Consider the following 23,882-nt stretch of genomic DNA (forward strand, 5'->3'; position numbering starts at 1 on the left):
TTAGGACATTGCACTAGTCAAGTTTTAAGGCTTTATTTTCAAAACAGATTGATTCCAAACTTGCACAGCCTAGTGAACTGTTGACCCCAGCACAAAATCTTACATGGCACATTCTTCCATTTCTAGAGCAATGGACTACTTAAAACAATGGTAGTCACTTGTTCTATTTTGTTCTGGGATATACAAAGAAGTGCAACAAGAGAATCACATCCAATCAACAAAAACTTCAAATCATACGAACATATTGTGTGCAGAAGTGTGATCCTTAGACTCAATATTGCATCACCCAACAAGTCCAACCTCCTCCAACATAAAACAATGACATCAAACTGTACTCTAAACAAACTATAAAAACTTCCAGGTCACACACAACATAAGCACCACAATGAAGGTGCCTTCACACTACACCAACAAGAAATAAATACATTTGCATATAGTAAACAAATTCCAGTAAGGGAAAAAAACTTGCACTCAAAAATTTTTTTTTTTACAAAATATGGTACAAAAAAAGTGAGTTAAAGGTGAGCTAAAAACATTTTTTTTAAACAACCTAAAAAACAAGCATAACAATAGAACTCCTAAGAAGTCTAAGAACATCTAGTCAAGTGCCTGCTGTTTCTTTTTCACAAGAGTTAACTTGATTTGATGACCTTAAGTTGCAGTTCAATCATTACTAGTTTACCATTGGATGAAGGATAGTCAGAGTCTTTGCTATTGTTTTTGAAATGTTATTTCTTCAACACTCACAGCCACATTTCAAGAATCTATATTGAGCTTAAAATGATGAGAAATCTTTGTAGTTCATCAAACTGTCCACCTTGTATTGCATAGCTCACTGTCCAACATAACTGACCATCAAATGGACAACATGGCCAGACCATCTTTTTATTTGCTAGATCTGTTCTTCACTGTCAGAACCTCATGATGTAGTGTTCATAAGAAACGTGTTGAGTTTGCTGAGCATTCAGAAGAAAAGTGTTGAGTTTGCTGAGCATTCAGAAGAAAAGTGTTGAGTTTGCCGAGTGTTCATTAGAAAAGTGTAGAGTGTGGCCTAGGGCTATAAGAAAGATGCAAGTAAAGGGACAGCAAATACAAGTTGATCAATGGAATAGAAAGCTTTCTTACAAAAATACATTTTAGAGCATAGTAAATTTGTACTTTACAGTCTCAATGCAAGCCACACACACACACATCTTGACTATTTCAATACCGGTATTTGTGAATGGAGTCTGGAGTAAAAAGGTCAAGAGAGTTGAGATGGAATGATTTCACTGCTGTGTCTTATTTGTACATCTATAGGGCTTGCTACGGTTACAAGATGATGAACGATGGGAGATAATCCATGAAATGTTTTGGTCAGCCCAAGCCTTGATGGTCTAGAGATGCAGAGGTCAGGGAAACACTGGGTTAGTTCCCTTGTTCTTGGCATCCAAAGAAACTACCACAGGGATTCCAAGTTGACTCCCAAATCCCAGTAGTTTGTAACAATAGAGAACCATCTTTGCCACATCCATATGGATGGTCCAGCTCAAGATCTAGGTGGAACATGCAGCAGCTTTACTCAACCATTGTATGTGGTACAATGCTTTCCACAGCATCAGTTGTTTTTTTTTTTTTTTTTTTTACAGTTATCAAATGTGGGTTTCAAACAGCAAACAGAACACCTGTTCCTAATCTAAACAAATAAATAACACAACACAGAGTTTGCCACAGCCTAGTGTTAACATTGACCAACACGCCCTTGGATTTGGAGACAGGTTAAGTATCCATTCCCAATCATTTGTAAGCCAAATAGTTTTGAAAATCGTAGAAATATACATTCAAAACAAACTTAGCTCTCTAACTCTGCATACATTCAAAACAACTTGTTGCCTGCCTAGAGGTGCCAACTAAAACTACAAGTAAGCCGTTTTTTCTATAGTCTTTGTGTACACTGACTTGGTTTGTGAGGACGTTGCCTGAGAAACCTGATAACTCATCTGCCTCTCCACCTGGTAGCCATTTTGATAGTCTACGTTTCTCTGATCTCTGCGGTCTCGTTGGTGTGCACGCTGAATATCATGATCAGTTTTGGTCATTTTCATTTGGGAGGTGACCCTTCCGTCAATGCCATTCAGTATGACCATTTCCGCAGCTCCAGTGCTAGTCACAAAGCCGTCCGACTTGCTGATTGGTATGATGGTGATGTTGTCCCCACGAGAACCATACCTGTTGTTTGGTTCCTCCGCCTCTACCTCATACATGCCGTTTATGTTATCATAGTCAGAGGTTGTTGAACCTGCGGGAGATTTGGTGGAGTCGCTATCTTCCATCGCACTTATTTTTTGTTCATTGCTAGTTCCCGCCGTTGTTACAGCAGTCTGCTGGGGCTGAAACTCGTTTGTTCGGTTGACGTGTTGTTCATAAGAGGACGAGTGCTTCGGGGTTGTACTTCCCGACGTGTGGTTGGCTTCATACGACCTTGAACTTTTCATCTGATGGTGGCTTACAGCTGGTGCAATTTTAAAATTATTGTCGTATGATGAGGAAGAAGTTGGAATAGACTTCCCTGGTCTATGCTTATGGGAGGGTCGAACTGCGTGTTCCCGAGAGGTCACAACACCAGGGGAACTGTCAAACGTTGTGACCACTCGGCGAGGGGAAATTTCCAAGGAGGCTGAAGATTTCAATGTACCCTGGTGGTCATGAGATGCCGTCGATCTCGGCTGTTCATAGGACTGGGACATAACGGGTGGCGGACTGTTTGTTACCACATACTGGGCCCCAGGAAGGGGGGGATTGGTTGGAGTGGTGGGCGTTGCCATGTCCACTCCAACATCATCCAAGTCTATTGGTGTAGTGAAACCATGACCCAACGCAGACATACTCCCCATCTCCGAGTTCTCTCCGAAAGACGTGCGAGAACTAGGAGCAGAGGTCTTGGCGCTGTAATCCACCAGGGACAGCCTAGAGTTTGTGGCGGTGTCATAATAAGACGATTTGTCGTCTATAGAGTACTGCGACATCCGAGACTGCAATGATCTGGTATCCATGTGACTTCTGGACATTTCTGGCGTGCTCAGCAAGTTGTTCCCCCCTGACAGACTCCCTCCGGTGTTTTTCCTCCGCAAGTAAGCCGCCTTGCCCCCGCTCTGCCTGGGCACATTCTTCCGGAAGTGCTCGTCTACAGTCTCCTCCGACCTCCTCCCAATCAGCTGCTCCACGCTGGGCTGGATCTCCAAGCCAAACGGGAGGGTCGGGGCTTCGTTGGCCTTGGGCTTGGGCGGCAGGGACATCCTGGCCTTCTTCAGCTCCTCCATGCAGATCTGGAGCTGCTCTATCACAGTGTCATTGTCGTAGGAGAAATCTTTTTCCAGGTTGCTCTGGAAGAATGTCAGCAGGTCATCCATCTGCATTTTCATGATACGACCTGAGATAAAGACAACAGGATAAGAGACCATTAATTAAGTACTCCAATAAACATTGGTGAAATTAATATAAGAGAGAAGGAATTTTTTTTTTTTTACTGTAGAAAGCATGTACCTTATTACAAATTATAGTAAGCAAGTATCTTAATGCTTATTTGTGCATTGAAAGGTTTCCAATCATGAAATTTTCAGTACTTTAGAACTTTATAAGAAAGAATTTCATCGTTAGAAATAAGAACTTTATATAAGAAAGAATTTCGTTAGAAATAAGAACTTTATAAGAAAGAATTTCGTGTTAGGAATAAGAACTTTATAAGAAAGAATTTCATCGTTAGAAATAAGAACTTTATAAGAAAGAATTTCGTGTTAGGAATAAGAACTTTATAAGAAAGAATTTCATCGTTAGAAATAAGAACTTTATAAGAAAGAATTTCGTGTTAGGAATAAGAACTTTAAAAGAAATGATTTCATGTTGGAAATGAGAACTTTATAAGAAAGAATTTCATGTTGGAAATAAGAACTTTATAAGAAAGGATTTCAACCTATATTAAGAAATTCTATTTCAGACTAATACTAGAGTACTTACGCCGATGCATTTTGATGATACAGTAGGCCATAGCCACTAGCAACTGGTCACCTTCTAACATGTGAACGTCCCACAGACGTAATGTCAGATGAAATGGGGTCTGAAAGTATATTCATTACAATTATAAAGTATGAAACTATCTACGGTAGTGCCTAGTACTTTAGTCGGCAAAATTGGATGCAAACAAACAAAAAGCTGTTGACCAAAAAAATTGCTTTGTTTGAGAAGTAAAAGGGACTTTTTTTTTAATGTACTATACTTTTACATGACAAATGTTACATAAGGATGTTTTGGCCAGAACAATGACTAAACAATTTATTTTCTCAACTAATGGCAGGTAGCCAAAAGAATTGAGTCATCAAAGGTTCTAAAAAATTCCCCCCCAAAATTTAGCATTCATCTATATTTAACTCTTTCAGGAACAAAGCTCCCATTATTGATTTGAAAAGGTCATTTTTTGTTAAATCCATGCAGCGTGGGTGCTTTAAAACACTCTTTTTTTTATCACTCCCCTTTAATTGCTTAAAAAATTATCTTGAATAGTTTCCCTTTGCTTAACACCCTGAATTTCTTTCTTCCATGTTTTTAAGGAGAAAGACGTTTTTAAAGATTGGTGCATACATTTTAACAATTTCCTTTAGATTGATGTTCTGGGTTTTTTAAAGGAAGGTGCATACATTTTAACAATTTCCTTTAGATTGATGTTCTGGGTTTTTAAAGGAAGGTGCATACATTTTAACAATTTCCTTTAGATTGATGTTCTGGGTTTTTAAAGGAAGGTGCATACATTTTAACAATTTCCTTTAGATTGATGTTCTGGGTTTTTAAAGGAAGGTGCATACATTTTAACAATTTCCTTTAGATTGATGTTCTGGGTTTTTAAGGGGAGGTATCCCTAGAGAAAATCGAGTTTTAGGTCTAGGATATCGATTTTTAACTAATAACATAGTTAAGTAGATCAATCATTTTTCATTACATTACAATCATTTTTATTGCATAAATCTGTGTCTAAAACATGTTTTTTTAATGTTTTTGTAAGGGTTATAAGACAAAATCTTAATAAAATTTATACTTTAAACTCATTTTTCTCAAAATGTTAGTTTTTGCACATGTCATTGTGCCTTATTAGGAATTTCTCCTAAACTACTTGATAGATTTTGATGAAATTTGAAACACTTCTTAAGGACATCATTAACTTTACTGGTACAATGTTGTTTTTTCAATATTTTATTCACTTTTTTTTTATAAATATTTTTAATTAATATTTATCCTGTTTTTTAGGTCTAAAAAAAATACTAAAAATTCAAAAATTTGTAAAAAATTTAACATACTTAAATCTTTAATTCTGACGTTGTACCAATTTAGAGGATCCTTTTTCCTTATCTTTTAATTCAATTTCATGTATTTCTGATCAATAGTTTTTACAAAATTCAGAGTTTTAATTTGTATACAAAAAACAATATGGCCGCCGTTACCATGGCAACCATCATTCAAAAACTTTCTTTTTTAGCATTATTTATTTTAGAATATCATTATATGTTACCATAACAAATTTCAAAGGCCTAGCTTTAGAAATAACAAAAATAAGATTTTCAGGGATACCTCCCCTTAAAGCAAGGTGCATGCATTTTAACAATTTCCTTTCGATTGATGTTCGGCTGGTAGTGACATAGGATCATTTGATAATGACAATCATTTGAAGTGTTTTTAAATATGTTATATATAGAGTTTTGTGACATTTGGATAAATATCATTAAAAAAATATTTGTAATTAATTTGGATCATAGCATATTTCCTAGATCTAGTTCAGAGCTAGATAATGTGTCAGTCAAGTTTTCTGTCTCCAGTTGAAGTGACTTCAATAATTCGTTCAAGATTTCCATTTCATGTGTTTTAAATGTATTTTGCATAAGAAGTTTTGTGAAACAAGTCCAGTGAAGCCTTAACACTAACTATATGGTTTGTTCAGTGGAGTCTTAAGCACTAAATATATGATTTGTTCAGTGGAGTCTTAAGCACTAACTACATGATTTGTCCAGCGAAATCTTAGTACTAAATATATGATTTGTCCAGTCAAGTCTAAGCACTAACTATATGATTTGTCCAGTGAAATCTAAGCACTAAATATATGATTTGTCCAGTCAAGTCTAAGCACTAACTATATGGTTTGTCCAGTCAAGTCTAAGCACTAACTATATGATTTGTCCAGTCAAGTCTAAGCACTAACTACATTATTTGTCCAGTGAAGTCTAAGCACTAACTATATGATTTGTCCAGTGAAGTCTAAGCACTAACTACATGATTTGTCCAGTGAAGTCTAAGCACTAACTATATGGTTTGTCCAGTCAAGTCTAAGCACTAACTATATGATTTGTCCAGTCAAGTCTAAGCACTAACTATATGATTTGTCCAGTCAAGTCTAAGCACTAACTATATGATTTGTCCAGTGAAGTCTAAGCACTAACTACATGATTTGTCCAGTGAAGTCTAAGCACTAACTATATGATTTGTCCAGTGAAGTCTAAGCACTAACTACATGATTTGTCCAGTGAAGTCTAAGCACTAACTACATGATTTGTCCAGTGAAGTCTAAGCACTAACTATATGATTTGTCCAGTGAAGTCTAGCACTAACTATATGATTTGTCCAGTGAAGTCTAAGCACTAACTACATGATTTGTCCAGTGAAGTCTAAGCACTAACTATATGATTTGTCCAGTGAAGTCTAAGCACTAACTACATCATGATTTGTCCAGTGAAGTCTAGCACTAACTATATGATTTGTCCAGTCAAGTCTAAGCACTAAATATATGGTTTGTCAAGTGAAATCTTAGTACTTAATATAAAGCTCATGTGGTAACGTCTTAGCACTAAAAATATAGTTCATCCATCATAAGATGGTGATGCCAAGTGGCTGTTTGTGCCTCCTCAATAGAACTAAATTTTAAAAATCTCACTATCTGTTCAAATATTACAATTATTTAAAGAATGGTTCCCTGTTTGTTGCAAACTAAAAGAGCCTAGCACTTACCCTGTCTAGAAAGCATTGCAGGAACCACTTGATGGTGTAGAGAGCTGGGTACATCTCATTTTTTTCCTGAAACAACAAAACACATTGTCATCAAGTGCAAACTACGTTATTACTTCATTCATCAGTATAGACACATTTCAAACAGCATCAACACATTGGACCGGAACCATAACACATGACTAATTTTTTAAATATGATTTTATTCACTTTATTTGTCAAAATCTCAATTGAATGTTAATTAGAATAAGTTGAATGTTTCACTAATTTCTAGAACCATTTGAAAAATCAACAATCACACTTTTCTGACATCAGTGGGTTATCCTCACATTAGTTTCTAATCAACAGTGTGTTATCAAGAAATGATATGCAATTTTAGTTTGATTTACTTTAGGCAAATTATTTTTGTTTTCAAAGTGAAACTTTGATTTGGCCATGTTAAACCAAAGGATAAACTGTTTATTTGGTCACATTAAACCAGAGGATAAAACTGTTTATTTGTCATGTTAAACCAGAGGATAAAATCGTTTATTTGGTAATGTTAGATCAGAGGATAAAACTGTTTCATGAGATAATGACACAGATAAGAGTTAATGTGAGAGTTATGAGTTAATGAAGCAAGAAGTGAAGGCACTGTTGTTGTTTTGTTTTGTTCCTAATGTCTGTAATGGTAGGAGATGACAGGACACTAATCTGGACACTGAAAGGTCTGGACACAGTAACCAGTGGAAAAGATAAAATATCAAACAATTGGTCAACTCCTACTCACCATATGTTTCCTGATTTTCGGAACAAACTTCTTTAAAACGTTATCATGATGTTCCTGGAACCGAAGCAGCTTTGGGAAGCCATGCATGAAGAAACCTGGGAATGAAAAAAAAAGTTATTTCCCCTTTGACCATTATCTCCTAACCTATTGTGCACTTTAAAATAGCTATTGTAAGATGTAGGTCTAGACCAGCAGTTCTCAACCTTTCAAGCTCGGCGACCCTTTTTACAATCCCCCCACTCTGCTGCGCCCCCCTCCCCCCGCACTCACACACAGCAATAAAAGAATAGACAAAAACAATCCATTTTTTCGATGGTCTTAGGCGACCCCTGGCAAATCGTCAATGGACCCCCAAGGGGGTCGCGACCCACAGGTTGAGAACCCCTGGTCTAGACTGTTGTCAACCTAAACCAGAAACAAGTCTAATGTTTGGTATTTTTGGGTTTTGGCACATGGGCAGAATTTAGGCCATTGAGGTCTAATATTACATCCCTCATGTTATGATAGTAGACAATGTTATAGTGCATAAAAAAACTTTCTTTACACACACATACTCAAATAAAAACTTGATTCTCACACACACACACATATATAACAAGCAAATGTTCCCATTTGAATAGAGTAGCACCAGTAGCAAAATCACTCAAATCAGGGACACTCTAGGACAGAAGACTAAAAAGTAAAGCAGCAATAATACAAAAAAACACTAAACCAGAACTTACAAATAAAAAAAAAACATAAAACCTAAAATATTGAGAAGATAAACACAGACGATGTTAAGTTCATAGAGATAAAGACACACTTCTTATTTCATATTCAAGGACAAATTCTTATAAGTAGTCTTTCTTCCATTGAGCATGTAACAGGTTGCCTGAATCAGTCAGAAAACAACAATGACCTAGATTTCATTTCTCTACTTGACATGCAGAACTGGATTGACACATGGGTACAGGGAGGACATAATTATCTTCTCTTTAGAAGCAAAGTTTGTAATTTGTAAGCTATATCATGGCAATACTTGGGCAATAACTTGACGCTCAAGTAAACAACAGTGGTGTCAAAGTGTCAACTTGATTCCAGGGGATCGCATTAAGGGATGATCTTAAGTGCATTTAAACATTACAAGGCTTTCCAAGGGAACAAACCAATCAAACATTTCAGCTCGTAAACAGTGTGAGGTCACTAAGGTCATGAACCAAATAATGAGGCCTCTTATTTCTCATCACACAAACGTTCCAGATGACACATCCCATGCTGTCACAAGAGTTGTCTCCCGCTGTCACAAGAGTTGTCTCCCGCTGCCAATCATCTACCTCAAGTGGGAAAACAATTACCTCCACTTTGTTGCAAAAGAAATTTTAACTTCAAGCTTTTTAGCTGTAGTGGAACTTAAAAGTCATCGCCAATCAATTATGGACATATATCTTCTTATCAGGGGGAACAGAGGCGGTGTGGTTAAGCACTTAGCTTCCGTACCTCAGGTCTTGGGTTTGAACCTGGAATTTTGAGTTTTGGGATTTTTAGGGCTACCCTGAGTTCACCCAACTCTAATGGGTACCTGACTTCAGTTGGGGAAAGTAAAGGCGGTTGGTCGTTGTGCTGGCCACACAACACCCTGCTCTTTAACCATTGGCCAATTAACAGATAAGCTTAACAGCCCTGTAGATTGCAAGGTCTGAAAGGGGAATTTTACTTTTTATCTTCTTATCAAGTAACAAACTGTCCTCCAAAGGAAGAAGTTAATTAGGTCCTGCGAATCAATTCTTCTTACCATGCATCATGTGCCTTGGACTAACAAACAGTTGGGACAGTCCCCAAAATGCATCCTGTAAAGAGAAAGTAATGTATAATTACCAAAAGTTCAAAATAAAATCTCTGAATAATGATAGTGCTAGTTGTTAACATTCAGAATACGTTGGCTAACTTCTTTACTTTTAGGGAGATTTTTTTAAAATAGCTTAGCTAAAGCCATAATGAATATCTAAATCTGACAATTATTATCATGTCAGAATACAAAATTTAGAAATGAAAAAAAAAATTATTTTACAGTTGACCACAGACACTGGTTCACATTTCTAATTGTGGATTAGTGACAAGCATCTAATATTGTTAAAAAATAAACTATTGAATATGTATACAAAAATGTTTTTTGTCTATTTATGTGTAAGTTCAAAAAATTTAACAAAAAAATAAGAATGAAAGGGAGTTTGTGTTACACTTAAACTTGTGGATGGCCCCTGCAAGTCAGTGGTAAAGCAAGCTACAAAAAGGAGGATGACAACAGAGGAGGATAACTTGTGAATGGACACAAAGTACCGATTTATTCTTGATTAGAAATAATGCTTAGATGTATATGTAAACTTTGTTGTTAAAAACCAGAGAGCACACTTTTGGAAGACCTACAACCACTGTTGAACCAGAACACAGAATTACGTCTGTTTGTTTTCTTCTTCTCTTTATTTATTTATTTTTTAAAATAACGTTTCTGTAAGATTCAAAGGTCAGAATAGTTTACATTTGCAGGTATGTCTGTAACCATCTAGTTGCATAAGCTAAATAAAGACTTTTTAATCATATTAAAAATGGTGTACGTATGTTTGCATTTGTAAGCTGAAAAGGGTAGAAGACAGTGTACCTCTTCGTTCATGTACATCAGTAACAGTGCTGCTATCTCGCTCATCCCTTGACAGTAACCAATCTCAGTGTTGTAGACAGAGTAGGCTGCCAGGACATGAAACAATGCTTGCTGTCTGCAAGTAGAACCAAACCCAACCAGTCAGCAAGTCATACAGCATTGAGACCACAGGAAGCACCGGGGAGTTATTTCCCTTGTCTGGACTAACCATAAGGGGATTTTTCATACATTTATCAATCGCAGTAATCATTTACATTTTGATTTGTAAGATTTGGCATTTTTTAAACACTGTGAGAAAGAAAAAGAAGAGAAAGTGATTGTAGAAATGTGGAAGCCATATAAATTATTATCTCTATGGCCTCCTTCAGTCAAGAAGTGACTAGATATGAAAGCCTGGGCATAAGCTGTGGCCAGAACGATGAGTGGCCAGAACGATGACCCCTAACGAACATTTCCCACTCTCTAGGCAGCTAACATATCCAAAGGAATGGAAGGTGCTGATACAGGGTCTGCCAGGGCGCAGCACTGTGTGTTGCAACCTGCGTTAGGGTTAGGTTGACTCCCGAAGCCTTGTTTGGGTATAGCTGCAAGGCAGCAGAGGTTTGTATTCAGAGTTAGTTTTTTGCCTTATTATACGCTTTTTAAAATACATAGATTATCAATGCTTTCGGATTTTGTACTTGTACATCATAGACTTCTTTTAGAAACAATATCCCAGTGAAACATTTCTACTTTCTAGTTGTAGCTGCTGTGAGAGATGCTTCAGACAGACTAGAAGAAATAAGAATAGCTGCTGAATTTGAACCAAACTTGAAAAATAGAAGATTCACACAAAAAGAATCAAAAAACTTTTTATTTAAAGTAAAAAAAGTTGAAAACCATTCCCTTAAAATCTTTATGAATAATTCAATAGAAAAGACGAACATTTATAAATTCTCTATCAATCTTCACAATATTTCAGCACAATTTTACCCAGCCCTGGATAAATCTAATCTCACACACTTAAAAAAAACCAGCAACACTGCAATCTAAATGAAAAGCTCTATAAGCACTTACTTTACTCTGAGCACTTACTTTACTCTCAGTACTTACTTTACTCTTGAGTGCTTACTTTATGAGTGCTTACTTTACTCTAAGTACTTACTTTACTCCATATCTCTCTCTGAACATTATGTGATTCCTGTACGTTCTGTTCACATCTAGGTCAATCTGGCGGATGGATGTTGACTTTGTTCGAGCTCTTTCACGCATTTTCTAAAAAAACACAGACAAAAGTCTAATATAGTAGAAAGCAATCACATTGACAAATAACAACTTGGGGAGATATTTTATGTCATTTCAACTGAAACAATAAATAAAACAAACTGCAAGAGACTATCACTTCTCTGACTATTAGGCATAGGGTTATCTTGATGAAGAAATAGGAGAGGAAATTATTATTGTAGTTAGCCTAATGGTCTTGGGAGACCTAGCATACAGTGGAATCCTGCAGCGCAGGTGGGGGCCAGGCTCTCAGCCTCGAATAAGGCCATCCCCTTCAAGCTGTATACTCAAACAAGAGGACCGAACATGTTTTTCTGGCCCCGAAACTCTCCTAAAAAAGAGAAACTATATGAACTGCCTGATCTGGAAACCACTTTGTGTGTTATCTCGTATATTTATAGGATGACTGATCTGAACCCAACATGAAAAATGAGAACAACGAAGAAGAAGATCCTAATGGTATTGCCTTGTTTTGAAGTGTCTTTTCACTTGGTACTTACCATGTAAATGCCTTCCTGCTCAGCTTTGACTCTGGGAATGTTAAGCAACTTTGACCAGACCTCTCCTCGCACACAGTCTGGTATTCCTTTGTACACACGTCGAGTTAGCTGGACATAAGGAAATACACACAATAAGCCATTTACAATTAAACAACAACTCTAAGTACAAATATGAACATAAACACAAACCTAATTAGCTCTAATGCAGGGGTTCTCAACCTGTGGGTTGCGACCCCTTTGGGGGGTCGATTGACGATTTGCCAGGGGTCGCCTAAGACCATCAAAAGTATAGATTGTTATTGTCTACTCTTCTATTGCTCTGTGTATGTAAAAGGGGGGGGGGTCGCGGCAAAGTGAAGAATTGCAAAAAGGGGTCGCCGAGCTTAAAAGGTTGAGAACCGCTGCTCTAATGCTTTCTGATTAAATGTTTGTTGATTTGTTGATTTGTGGCACATCGGCACAATTTAGGCCATGTCGTGCCTGCAGTCCCTTAAGGACTACTCTCTCTCTAAACAACAAGGGCCAGATTCTATACAGTAATATAATTAAAATTAAGGTCTATTCACAGTTAAAATAGTAAAGGTAGTAAAAATTTAAATATTTGGTAAAAATCTAATGTAAATAGTGCATGTTCACAAATTCAGAAATCAGATCTTCGTAGATAGCCCCACTTCCCGAATAAAGCCCAGTACCTTCCCAGGGTCGACATTATTAAATAGTGTTTTTAGATTAGTGGCTCTAAAATGTTTCGCCCTGACATCCTGGTATCTGGGGCAATCAACGAGGATATGTTCCACGGTGAGGCGAGAGTCACAGTGCTCGCAAAGTGGGGGCTCCTCTCTCTTCAGTACAAAAGAGTGCGTGATGTAGGTGTGGCCAATCCTAAGTCTGGACATGGTTGTGCTACCACGCCTTGTCAGACCCTTAGATGTGGGCCGCCACCTGACATCCGCCACAATCTGCCTGAGTTTACTGTGAGTCTCAGCCTCCCATCGGTTCTGCCACTCTCGATAGGTGGCAGAGGCAATACTTTGTCTCAGGTCCGAGTAGGGAATTTGGGTTCCTGACACCGCATGATTTAGGGCTCTCTTTGCTTCTCTGTCTGCGGCTTCGTTTCCCTCAATGCCAACATGGGAGGGGACCCAGATGAAGGTGACATCCCTACGGTCGGCTGTTATTTGGTCCAACAGCTTCAGGCTCTTATGTACCAATGGGATGTCAGTCTTCATCCGCCCCAAAGCTTGCAATGCAGATTTGGAGTCGGAGCAGATTATAAATTTACTCCTTTCTGATGCTTTTACGGCCATAAGTGCAAGCAATATTGCGTGCAATTCGGCCGTAAAGATGGAGCAGCCATCGGGGAGTCTACGGGAGATTGTTTTGTTCCGAAAGGAGCAGGCACACGCGACCTTTCCCTCCATTTTGGATCCGTCTGTGTAGATGGTGCCACAATCTCCGTAGCTCTCCTGCAGTTCCCTAAAGTGGACTTGTAGTATGCTTGGGTCTGTATTTTCTTTTTTGAAATTAAGGAGGGATAAATTTAATTTAGGTTTATTCATTAGCCAAGGAGGATTCTGAGGGGTTTCTATTTTAGAGATTTGGTCAATGGGTGGGGTTAAATTTTGGATGGGTTCTCTCATTCGAAGGCCCAACGGCTGTATGACGTTAGGCCTTCGATTGTATAATTCTACCTCTGTGGGGTTAAATATGGAGTCAAAAGCAGGGTTCGTGGGGTTGGATTTTAGCTTGACTATATACTGCATTGCAAGCTTTTTCATTCTTATATCCATGGGGAGTTCTCCAGCCTCCACATGGAGACTTGGGATAGGTGATGTACGAAACGCGCCGAGACAGAGACGCAGGGCAGCATTTTGTATTGGTTCCAGTATTTTTAGGTACGACTTCCTTGCTGCTCCATATATTATGGATCCGTAGTCTAGCTTGGATCGAATTAGACTCCGATAGAGCAGCAGCAAGGTATCTCTGTCAGCTCCCCAGTCCGTATGGCTGAGTACTCTTAGTATGTTTAATGACTTTTGGCATTTCTTCTTAAGTTCCTTAATGTGGGGGAGAAAATTAAATTTGGAATCTAAGGTGAGGCCTAAAAATTTTGTAGTTTTCACGACAGGGATCTTCTTTTTGTGTATAAATAGTTCAGGGTCTGGGTGGAGTCCCCTTAGATTACAAAAATGCATACTAACTGTTTTGGAGTCTGAGAATTTGAAACCATTATGGTTTGCCCAACCCTGAATTTTGTTTAAACATAACTGTAATTTCCTTTCTAAGGTGTTCATGTTTTTCCCATAAGTAAGAATGACAAAGTCATCAACATACAAAGAGCACTCTATGCCAGGGGACAGCGCATTTATGATGCTATTTATTTTAATGTTGAACAGGGTGACTGACAGAATGCTGCCCTGGGGTACACCCATTTCCTGGTCATGAGTGTCAGAAGCGGAGTTGCCCACTCGGACCTGAAATTTTCGATCTTTCAGGAATTCCTCCACAAAACGGGGGAGGTGTCCCTTAAGCCCCATAAGCGCCAGGTCACGTAGAATGCCATGTTTCCAGGTTGTGTCATAGGCCTTTTCTATATCGAAGAATACAGCTACTAGATGTTCTCTTCTGAGTAATGCATTTCTAATATAAGCTTCCAGCCTTACCAGGTGGTCAGTTGTTGTCCGCCCCTGCCGGAATCCGCACTGGTAGTTTGAGATCACTTTATTCCTTTCCAGGTACCAGACCAGCCTACTGTTAATCATTCTTTCCATGGTTTTGCAGATGCAGCTTGTTAGTGCTATTGGTCGATAGTTAGCTGGGTCAGAGCCGTCTCTTCCCGGTTTAGGTATCGGTATAACTGTGGCTTTCCTCCAGCTGTTTGGGAAAGCGCCTGTTTGCCACACACAGTTATAGACCCCTAGTAGGACTGCCAATGAGGGTTCGGGAAGGTGCTTGAGGAACTGGTAATGGATTTCGTCTTCTCCAGGCGCTGTGTCATGTGACTTGTCCAGCGATTCCCTCAGTTCCTCAAGCGAGAACGGTTTGTTGTAGTCTTCATTGTTCTCTGACCTGAAATCAATGGGGTGTCTTTCCTCCCTGGTTTTGACTTTTTGGAACTCTGGCGTGTAGTGTGCAGTGGATGATTTTTCTGCTATTGAGGATGCAAGGCAGTCAGCTATTTCTCTGGGGGACGTGACAGTTCGTCCTTGGTTTTTCAAATGCCCTATTGCATTTGATTCTTTCCCTTTGATTCGCCTTACTGCCTTCCAAACCGCTCTAGCAGAAGTTTTGGCATCCAGACTGCCGACAAAACTTCTCCAGGAATTCCTTTTGGCTGACCGTATGGTTTGTCTAGCCTTTGCTCTAGCTATCCTGAATAGCTTTAGGTTTTCCTGGGAAGGATTCTTTATAAATGCAGCCAGTCGTTTTTTCCTATCACCAATAGCACTTTTGCAAGCTGTATCAAACCATGGTTTGCTAGGCCGTTTTGGATTTGCAGAGGTTAGGGGTACAACTTTCCTGGCTATACTTAGTAGCTTGCTAGCAAAGGTATCAGCTGGGTTCTGTTCATGGAGGATATTTTCTGTGATATCCTCAGAGCATCTTTTTTGGAATTGTTCCCAATCGGCCTTATTCAGTTTCCACCGCTGAGGTCGTCCCAATGAAGGGAGATTGTTAGTAATGATGATTGGGAAGTGATCACTTCCCCGTAGATCATTGCTAACTGACCATTTAAAATCGTCCAGAAGTCCGGGGACGCATACGGTGAGGTCAATGCATGTGAATGATCCAGTTCCTGGGTGCAAGTAGGTCGGTGATGCATCATTAAGTATGCATAAATCATGTTGGAGGAAGATATCCTCCAGCATACGACCTCTTGTGTCGGTATTGTTGGATCCCCACATGGTGTTATGGGCATTGAAATCCCCAAGGATTAAATAAGGCCGGGGGAGTTGTTTCAATAGGTCCTCCATGTCTGTTCGGTTTAATGGAGCGCCTGGTGGTAGATACAGGCTGCAGCAAGTGATAACCTTGTGAAGGGTTATCCTAGCTGCTACGGCCTGTAGTGTGGTCTGTAGTTCTACCCTCTCATGGGGGATGCTATCCTTCACAAGGATACAGACTCCACCTGATGCTCTCTCTGCATCCTCAACATTCTTGGTGTAAGCACGGTAGCTTCGGAAGCTGATGCAATCTTTTAGAAATGTTTCCTGTAAGCAGACAGCTACAGGAGTCTCAGAGTCCATCAGTAGCTGCATTTCCTCGTAATTGGCCTTGAGGCCTCTACAATTCCACTGTACAATTCTGGAATCCATGGCTTATTCTAGATGACCTACTTGGAGCTATTTGGCCTTGGGAGGCCCCCGGAGGGGTTTCCCTTTATTCCAGTGACCTTGGTATTTTTATTCTTGGGTTTGGATGGAGAGGAGGACAACCCCCTTTTGGGGGAAGTCTTTCTCTCTGGAGAGGGGAGATCCCTCTGGTTAGAGCGGAGGTTATTTCCTCCTCTCTCACCTCGGGCATCCTCTCCGCTTTGATTTCTCCCCTTAGGGAGTTGGTCAACCTCTAACTCGGTAGAGGTTGGGGTGTCTGGCTGGGTTCTCTGAGGAGAACCTGTGTCAGACATGATGTCTCCGGGTTCTCCCGGAGTATTGGTTTTGACATGCTGCTCAGTCTCCATGCTCTCATCAGCGAGCACAGAGAACCTGTTCTTTAGCATGACAACAGGGCTTTCTTGTTTCTTCAGAGGTGTGTTCTTTGGCGGTGTTTTCTTCTGAGTTGGGGGAGGAGGAGGGGGTGGTGGGGTCAATGTGTCCGTCTGTGTGGCTATGGATCTTCCTTTCTTAGCAACAGCCTGGGCGTAGGTCTTTGTCAAGCCGAATTGGCCCTTGGGTAGGGCCAGTACAGCCGATTTCGCCTGGCTAAAGGTACATCCGTTTCTTGCCTTGTACTCCTGCACGGCAACCTCCTGTTTCCACACAGGGCAGTCCTTGGAGTAGGCTGAGTGGCCAGCTTGACAGTTTGGGCATTTGAACTGGGCTGTGCAGCCCTTGTCCTCATGACCCTCTCCAGCACATCTGGCACACACAGTGTTCCTCTTGCAGACTGCCGCGCCGTGTCCATAACCTTGGCACTTGAAGCACCTCATGGGGTTAGGTATGTAGGGCCTCACTGGAACTCGTAGGTATCCTGCCTTCACATACTCTGGCGGTGTCCTAGTTCCGAATGTGAGGATAATAGTGGCGGTTTTGACCTCCTCACCCTCCCTGCGCCTGGTAATGCGCCGGGCATGGGTGACTCCTTCAATGCCCTCCACTATTTCCTTCTCGGAACATTCCAGTAGGTCCCTAGAGCTGATTACACCTCTGCTGGTGTTCAGACTCTTGTGTGGCATGACTTCCACTTGGAGATCACAGAGTCTTCTGCATCTTAAAAGCCCATCAGAGTGTGTCTTGCTGTCTACTTCTACAAGGAGTTCCATTGTTTTGTGTAGCTTAGACACACTCTTGGGCTCTCCCACTACTGACTTGAGTCCCTTATAGATAATAAAAGGGCTCAACTTTGTCAGGCTTTTTCCCTCCTCTGTGCATCTTACCACCAGAAATGATGGCCAGGTGGCACAGCTTTTTTGGGACCTCCTCTTTTTTATCGTCAATTCGTCGTTTCTTGCCCAGACATAGGTCTGGGGCAAGTAGTTTTGTGTGTGTTTTTTTGTCCATATATATTTTGGTTAATTCGGCACCTGTGCTCCCCACCCGCCATCGAGTCCAACAAGGGGACGGGCCATTCGGATGTCCAGAATGAGCCCGCCAGGGCTACACAGGTGCTATACTCAGTCAGCTGCTACATCGGACATGTCCGATACAGCAGCTCCCTGATTGACCCTCCAGCCACCGCCCTCCAGCATAGGTCGACGACCTATGCTGGTAGCTCGGCATGACCAGCCGGTTGACCCAGAGCGGGCCATCTGGGTCTCAGGTCTAGGGGAACTTGGAGCCAAAGTATTGTGTTGTTGTGGTTTATCCTCAGATAGCCACCACTCAAACACCAGGATCTCTTTATCCCCCCTTACCCGTCGCAGTCCACGGCAAACGGACTGGTCTAGGACGTAGTGAGAATTTAAAGTTAAGGAGACAGTGGGATGATCAATGAAGGCAGACTTAGGAAAAGAGGAGGCAGACACAATGATAGAAAAGAAGTAGGGCACTTTTGAGCTCCAAAAGTGCTAAGGAAAGAGGAGCGCAGTTTAACGTCATGTCTCGGGACGATCTTTCTGATTAAACAAACGCCAAAAGTTTAATAAAGTCATATCATATATAAACATTATACCCAGTGTACGGGGTTCAGAGGTCAGTACTTATCACACTAAGACTAAGACTGCTTTATTGATCCTTACGGAAATTTGTTGTGATTACAAGGACTCGTTTCTCATATAAAGACAACACAACAGAAACATACACATAAATACAACAGACAACATGAAGAGTTCATTCAGCGACTACACACAGGTATCTTGGTGCATTTCATGTTCCCTGATCAATGAGTGGCGGTGATAGAGTCTGACCGAGTGAGGTACGAACGAGTTTTTGTACCGCTCCGTTCTTGTTTTGATTGACAGCAGTCGCCCACTTCGCGACGACCTGGCGTAGTTCTGATGGAGCGGGTGGCCGTTGTCTTCCATGATTTTTTCGATTTTTCTTAGGCACGTTTGTTCAAAAAATTCCTTTAAATGTGGTAATGTTGTGAGTGTAATTTTTTATGCTTTTTTAATGATGTTTTCTAGACGTCACAACAGTTTAGATGAGGCGTTGCCTTGCCAACAACTTATTCCGTATGTTAGCAGATTTTGTACAGTTGCGCCGTAAAATGTCTCAAGGATCTTCTTGTTTAATTTAAAACTGTTGAGTTTGTATAGAAAAAAGAGTCACTGGGCTGTTTTCTTTGTCAGGGTTCCAAGGTGGTCTTCCCATGAAAGCTTGTTGTTGATGATAACGCCTAGATATTTATATGCCCTTACTTGTTCTATAGATGTAGTGTTTATTTGCAGTTCACGTATAGTTTGTTTTTTCTTTCTAAAATCTATTATAAGTTCTTTAGTTTTTGTTACATTCAGTTCTAGAAAGTTGTCGGTGCACCAGTTTGTAAACTCTTCTATCGAGCTTCGATACTGAGTTTCGTCTCCTGAAATAAGACCGACTATGGCAGTATCATCAGCGAATTTAATGAGTTTAACTGAGTCATAGATGCTTCTTATGTCATTAGTGTAAAGAGTGTATAGCACAGGAGAAAGTACACAACCTTGTGGAGCACCCGTACATAGTACTCGAGTTGACGATTTGGTGTTGTTGACTTTAACATACTGGGGCCGTTGAGTTAAAAAGTTTAGAACCCATGCTTGTAAGTAAGGGCTTACATTTAAGTTACTCAGTTTGTTTATCATTAGATGTGGCTGTATGGTATTGAAAGCCGAGGAGAAATCTACGAAGAGGACTCGTGCGTAGGTTTTGGGTATATCGAGATGCTTATAAAGATGGTCCAAAAGCAATAGAATGGCATCCTCAGTTCCTCTAGCTGCTTTGTATGCAAATTGGTGAGGGTCTAGGCTGTTATTGACTTTTGCTACAAGTTGTTTAAGCATATATTTTTCAAAACATTTCATAACAATAGGTGTTAGTGCTACATAGAGTCATAAACAAACGACCAACCTTTTCCCCTGGGAAGTATTTATCCCACTTGCTTAACATTTTGAGCCATTTGGTCGTTCTCTCTCTCTCGACTAGTTTAGCCTTTAAGATAAAAGAAAAGAAACAAAATAAAGCATTCAGCATACAAGCGACAATTTAAAATTCATAAATAAAAACAGCTAGAACAAAACTATGCACCGAAATGTTAGTATTCGAGGACCAATCAAAAACACAAATAGGACATAGGCGAAAAACAATAAATAAATAAAATGTAGTACACACAAGAGAATGTAGTGTAAGCTGCATGACGATTGTTACGTTTTGTTATGTGAAGAGACTCTTTTAATAACGCAACAACACGAAACGTCAACAATTATAATTCATTTAACCTCCATGAACACTGAAACCACCATTTAGTTCCTATTCCTCCATTTTGGTTCTACCCACTTTTAACACGCATTCGCACCGTCCCACATTTACACCAACATGGGCACGTAACAACGATGAAGCATACAAAGTTAGAACTCTGGTGGGACACAAAGAAAGAGGTTTCAAATCAAATCTTACAAACAAGGAACCAATGGCTAGGAGTCAAGGAGACGACAAAACAGTTTTGTACACTGACAGAATCCTTCACACACAGTCCACACACACACAGACAACAGACACAAACAAATAGCTTATATGGCTATGTGTCTGATTTAAATAATAAACATCCATACACACACAGACCAATTGCTTTCATGGTTATGTGTCTGATTTAAATAATAAACATCCATACACATACACACACAGACCAACTGCTTTCATGGCTATGTGTCTGATTTAAATAATAAACATCCATACACATACACACACAGACCAACTGCTTTCATGGCTATGTGTCTGATTTAAATAATAAACACACACACACACACAGACCAACTGCTTTCATGACTATGTGTCTGATTTAAATAATACACATACACACACAGACCAACTGCTTTCATGGCTATGTGTCTGATTTAAATAATACGCATACACACACACACACACAGACCAACTGCTTTCATGGCTATGTGTCTGATTTAAATAATACACATACACACACACACACACACAGACCAACTGCTTTCATGGCTATGTGTCTGATTTAAATAATACACATACACACACACACACAGACCAACTGCTTTCATGGCTATGTGTCTGATTTAAATAATAAACATCCATACACATACACACACAGACCAACTGCTTTCATGGCTATGTGTCTGATTTAAATAATAAACATCCATACACATACACACACAGACCAACTGCTTTCATGGCTATGTGTCTGATTTAAATAATAAACATCCACACACACACACAGACCAACTGCTTTCATGGCTATGTGTCTGATTTAAATAATAAACACACACACACACACAGACCAACTGCTTTCATGACTATGTGTCTGATTTAAATAATACACATACACACACACACACACAGACCAACTGCTTTCATGGCTATGTGTCTGATTTAAATAATACACATACACACACACACACAGACCAACTGCTTTCATGGCTATGTGTCTGATTTAAATAATAAACATCCATACACATACACACACAGACCAACTGCTTTCATGGCTATGTGTCTGATTTAAATAATAAACATCCATACACATACACACACAGACCAACTGCTTTCATGGCTATGTGTCTGATTTAAATAATAAACATCCACACACACACACAGACCAACTGCTTTCATGGCTATGTGTCTGATTTAAATAATACGCATACACACACACACACACACAGACCAACTGCTTTCATGACTATGTGTCTGATTTAAATAATACACATACACACACACACACAGACCAACTGCTTTCATGGCTATGTGTCTGATTTAAATAATACACATACACACACACACACAGACCAACTGCTTTCATGGCTATGTGTCTGATTTAAATAATACACATACACACACACACACACAGACCAACTGCTTTCATGGCTATGTGTCTGATTTAAATAATACACATACACACACAGACCAACTGCTTTCATGGCTATGTGTCTGATTTAAATAATAAACACACACACACACACAGACCAACTGCTTTCATGGCTATGTGTCTGATTTAAATAATAAACATCCACACACACACACAGACCAACTGCTTTCATGGCTATGTGTCTGATTTAAATAATACACATACACACACACACACACAGACCAACTGCTTTCATGGCTATGTGTCTGATTTAAATAATACACATACACACACACACACACAGACCAACTGCTTTCATGGCTATGTGTCTGATTTAAATAATACGCATACACACACACACACACACAGACCAACTGCTTTCATGACTATGTGTCTGATTTAAATAATACACATACACACACACACACAGACCAACTGCTTTCATGGCTATGTGTCTGATTTAAATAATACACATACACAAACACACACAGACCAACTGCTTTCATGGCTATGTGTCTGATTTAAATAATACACATACACATACACACACAGACCAACTGCTTTCATGGCTATGTGTCTGATTTAAATAATAAACACACACACACACACAGACCAACTGCTTTCATGGCTATGTGTCTGATTTAAATAATAAACATCCACACACACACACAGACCAACTGCTTTCATGGCTATGTGTCTGATTTAAATAATACACATACACACACACACACACAGACCAACTGCTTTCATGGCTATGTGTCTGATTTAAATAATACACATACACACACACACACACACAGACCAACTGCTTTCATGGCTATGTGTCTGATTTAAATAATAAACATCCACACACACACACACAGACCAACTGCTTTCATGGCTATGTGTCTGATTTAAATAATAAACATCCACACACACAAACACAGACCAACTGCTTTCATGGCTATGTGTCTGATTTAAATATAAACCATAAACCAGTTGAAAGAAATGAAAATCTACAAGTCAAACAAAGCCAGGAGAAAAATGTAGACAGATCATCGTCAGTACATGTTACAAGATCTATCAATACATGCTCAGGGAGGGGAGAGGGGGAGAGAAACAAAGCATCGAGAGTTACCTTCTCCTCTGCAGCGTCCATATGTGTAGGCAAGGCCCTGTCACTGTAATCAAAAACAGCATCATTAGAATACAGACCAGATACATAGCACTGGGTAACAAACACAAGGAGTCTCATAGATCAAAATATTCATGGGATGACAATCATACGGCTGGATCTCCATTTCCAACCAATATAGACCAAATAAAACCCAGACTTGGCCCGTCCTTAGATGTAATATTACAGTAAAAATATATATAAAATGTTCTTTTTTAAAAAAAAAAAGCAAAGTGTAATTGTATCAATTTCAATAAGTTTGGATAAAGAAGGGGTACCTGAGTAAAGGTTGCCATGATAGCTTTTAAGATGTATTTGATAAAAAAAAAAGTTCATGACTTAAATTTGAACTTGAGGATTCAAGCCCCTCAAGCCAATATACTAACCACCGTGTCAAAGAAGTGCTTATGAAAAAGAAAGTTTTTATCTATTGTTAGTTTCCAGCTTTTAAGGGGAACTAATTCAACTTATACCACCACATCATCATCTTTAACTTGTTTGATACCCCAAAAAAAATAATTAATTACACGTAATTAACTAACGAATTGGTTCTTTTTTAAATTTGATTCTTGTTTTGACAGGTACAAGAAATAATTGTGCAAAGTTTCAACTTGATCAGAGAATGGGTGTGGGAGAAATGACATGTTCATACATTTTACAAGACAGACTGACAGACTGACATAGTGAGTTGATATAAGCTTTTTTTAAAAAAAAGTACTAAAACTGTTAGTTAGGCTCATAGTTGTAGCATCCAGAGTGAATGTACCTTTAGAACAACATGCCATATTACTAAATGTAAACTTGTGCTTACACAGCCTTAACATTAAAACATTGAGTACACAGCTGACAATCAGCTCATTAGATAAGAGTCATCTCTATAAC

The 23,882-nt window shown here is 39.4% G+C and overlaps 1 protein-coding gene across 3 annotated transcripts in view; it reads right to left on the reverse strand.

The window, feature by feature from the left end:
• Positions 1-1,586: 1,586 nt before the first annotated feature.
• LOC106052839 (USP6 N-terminal-like protein) overlaps positions 1,587-23,882 on the reverse strand; it is a 72,717-nt gene continuing 50,421 nt past the window's right edge. For all 3 annotated transcript variants that reach the window (XM_056032837.1, XM_056032838.1, XM_056032839.1), the window contains exons 5-14: positions 22,965-23,007; positions 19,894-19,974; positions 12,188-12,295; positions 11,569-11,678; positions 10,425-10,539; positions 9,561-9,615; positions 7,790-7,884; positions 7,024-7,089; positions 3,994-4,093; positions 1,587-3,409 (exon numbers count right to left, since the gene is read on the reverse strand). In XM_056032837.1, the coding sequence (XP_055888812.1) occupies positions 1,896-3,409; positions 3,994-4,093; positions 7,024-7,089; positions 7,790-7,884; positions 9,561-9,615; positions 10,425-10,539; positions 11,569-11,678; positions 12,188-12,295; positions 19,894-19,974; positions 22,965-23,007 (2,287 nt within the window). In that variant the 3' untranslated portion in view covers positions 1,587-1,895. The remainder of the gene's footprint in view (positions 3,410-3,993; positions 4,094-7,023; positions 7,090-7,789; positions 7,885-9,560; positions 9,616-10,424; positions 10,540-11,568; positions 11,679-12,187; positions 12,296-19,893; positions 19,975-22,964; positions 23,008-23,882) is intronic.

Source organism: Biomphalaria glabrata, chromosome 6 (assembly GCF_947242115.1).
Source record: "Biomphalaria glabrata chromosome 6, xgBioGlab47.1, whole genome shotgun sequence".
In the NCBI taxonomy this organism is placed as follows: domain Eukaryota; kingdom Metazoa; phylum Mollusca; class Gastropoda; family Planorbidae; genus Biomphalaria; species Biomphalaria glabrata.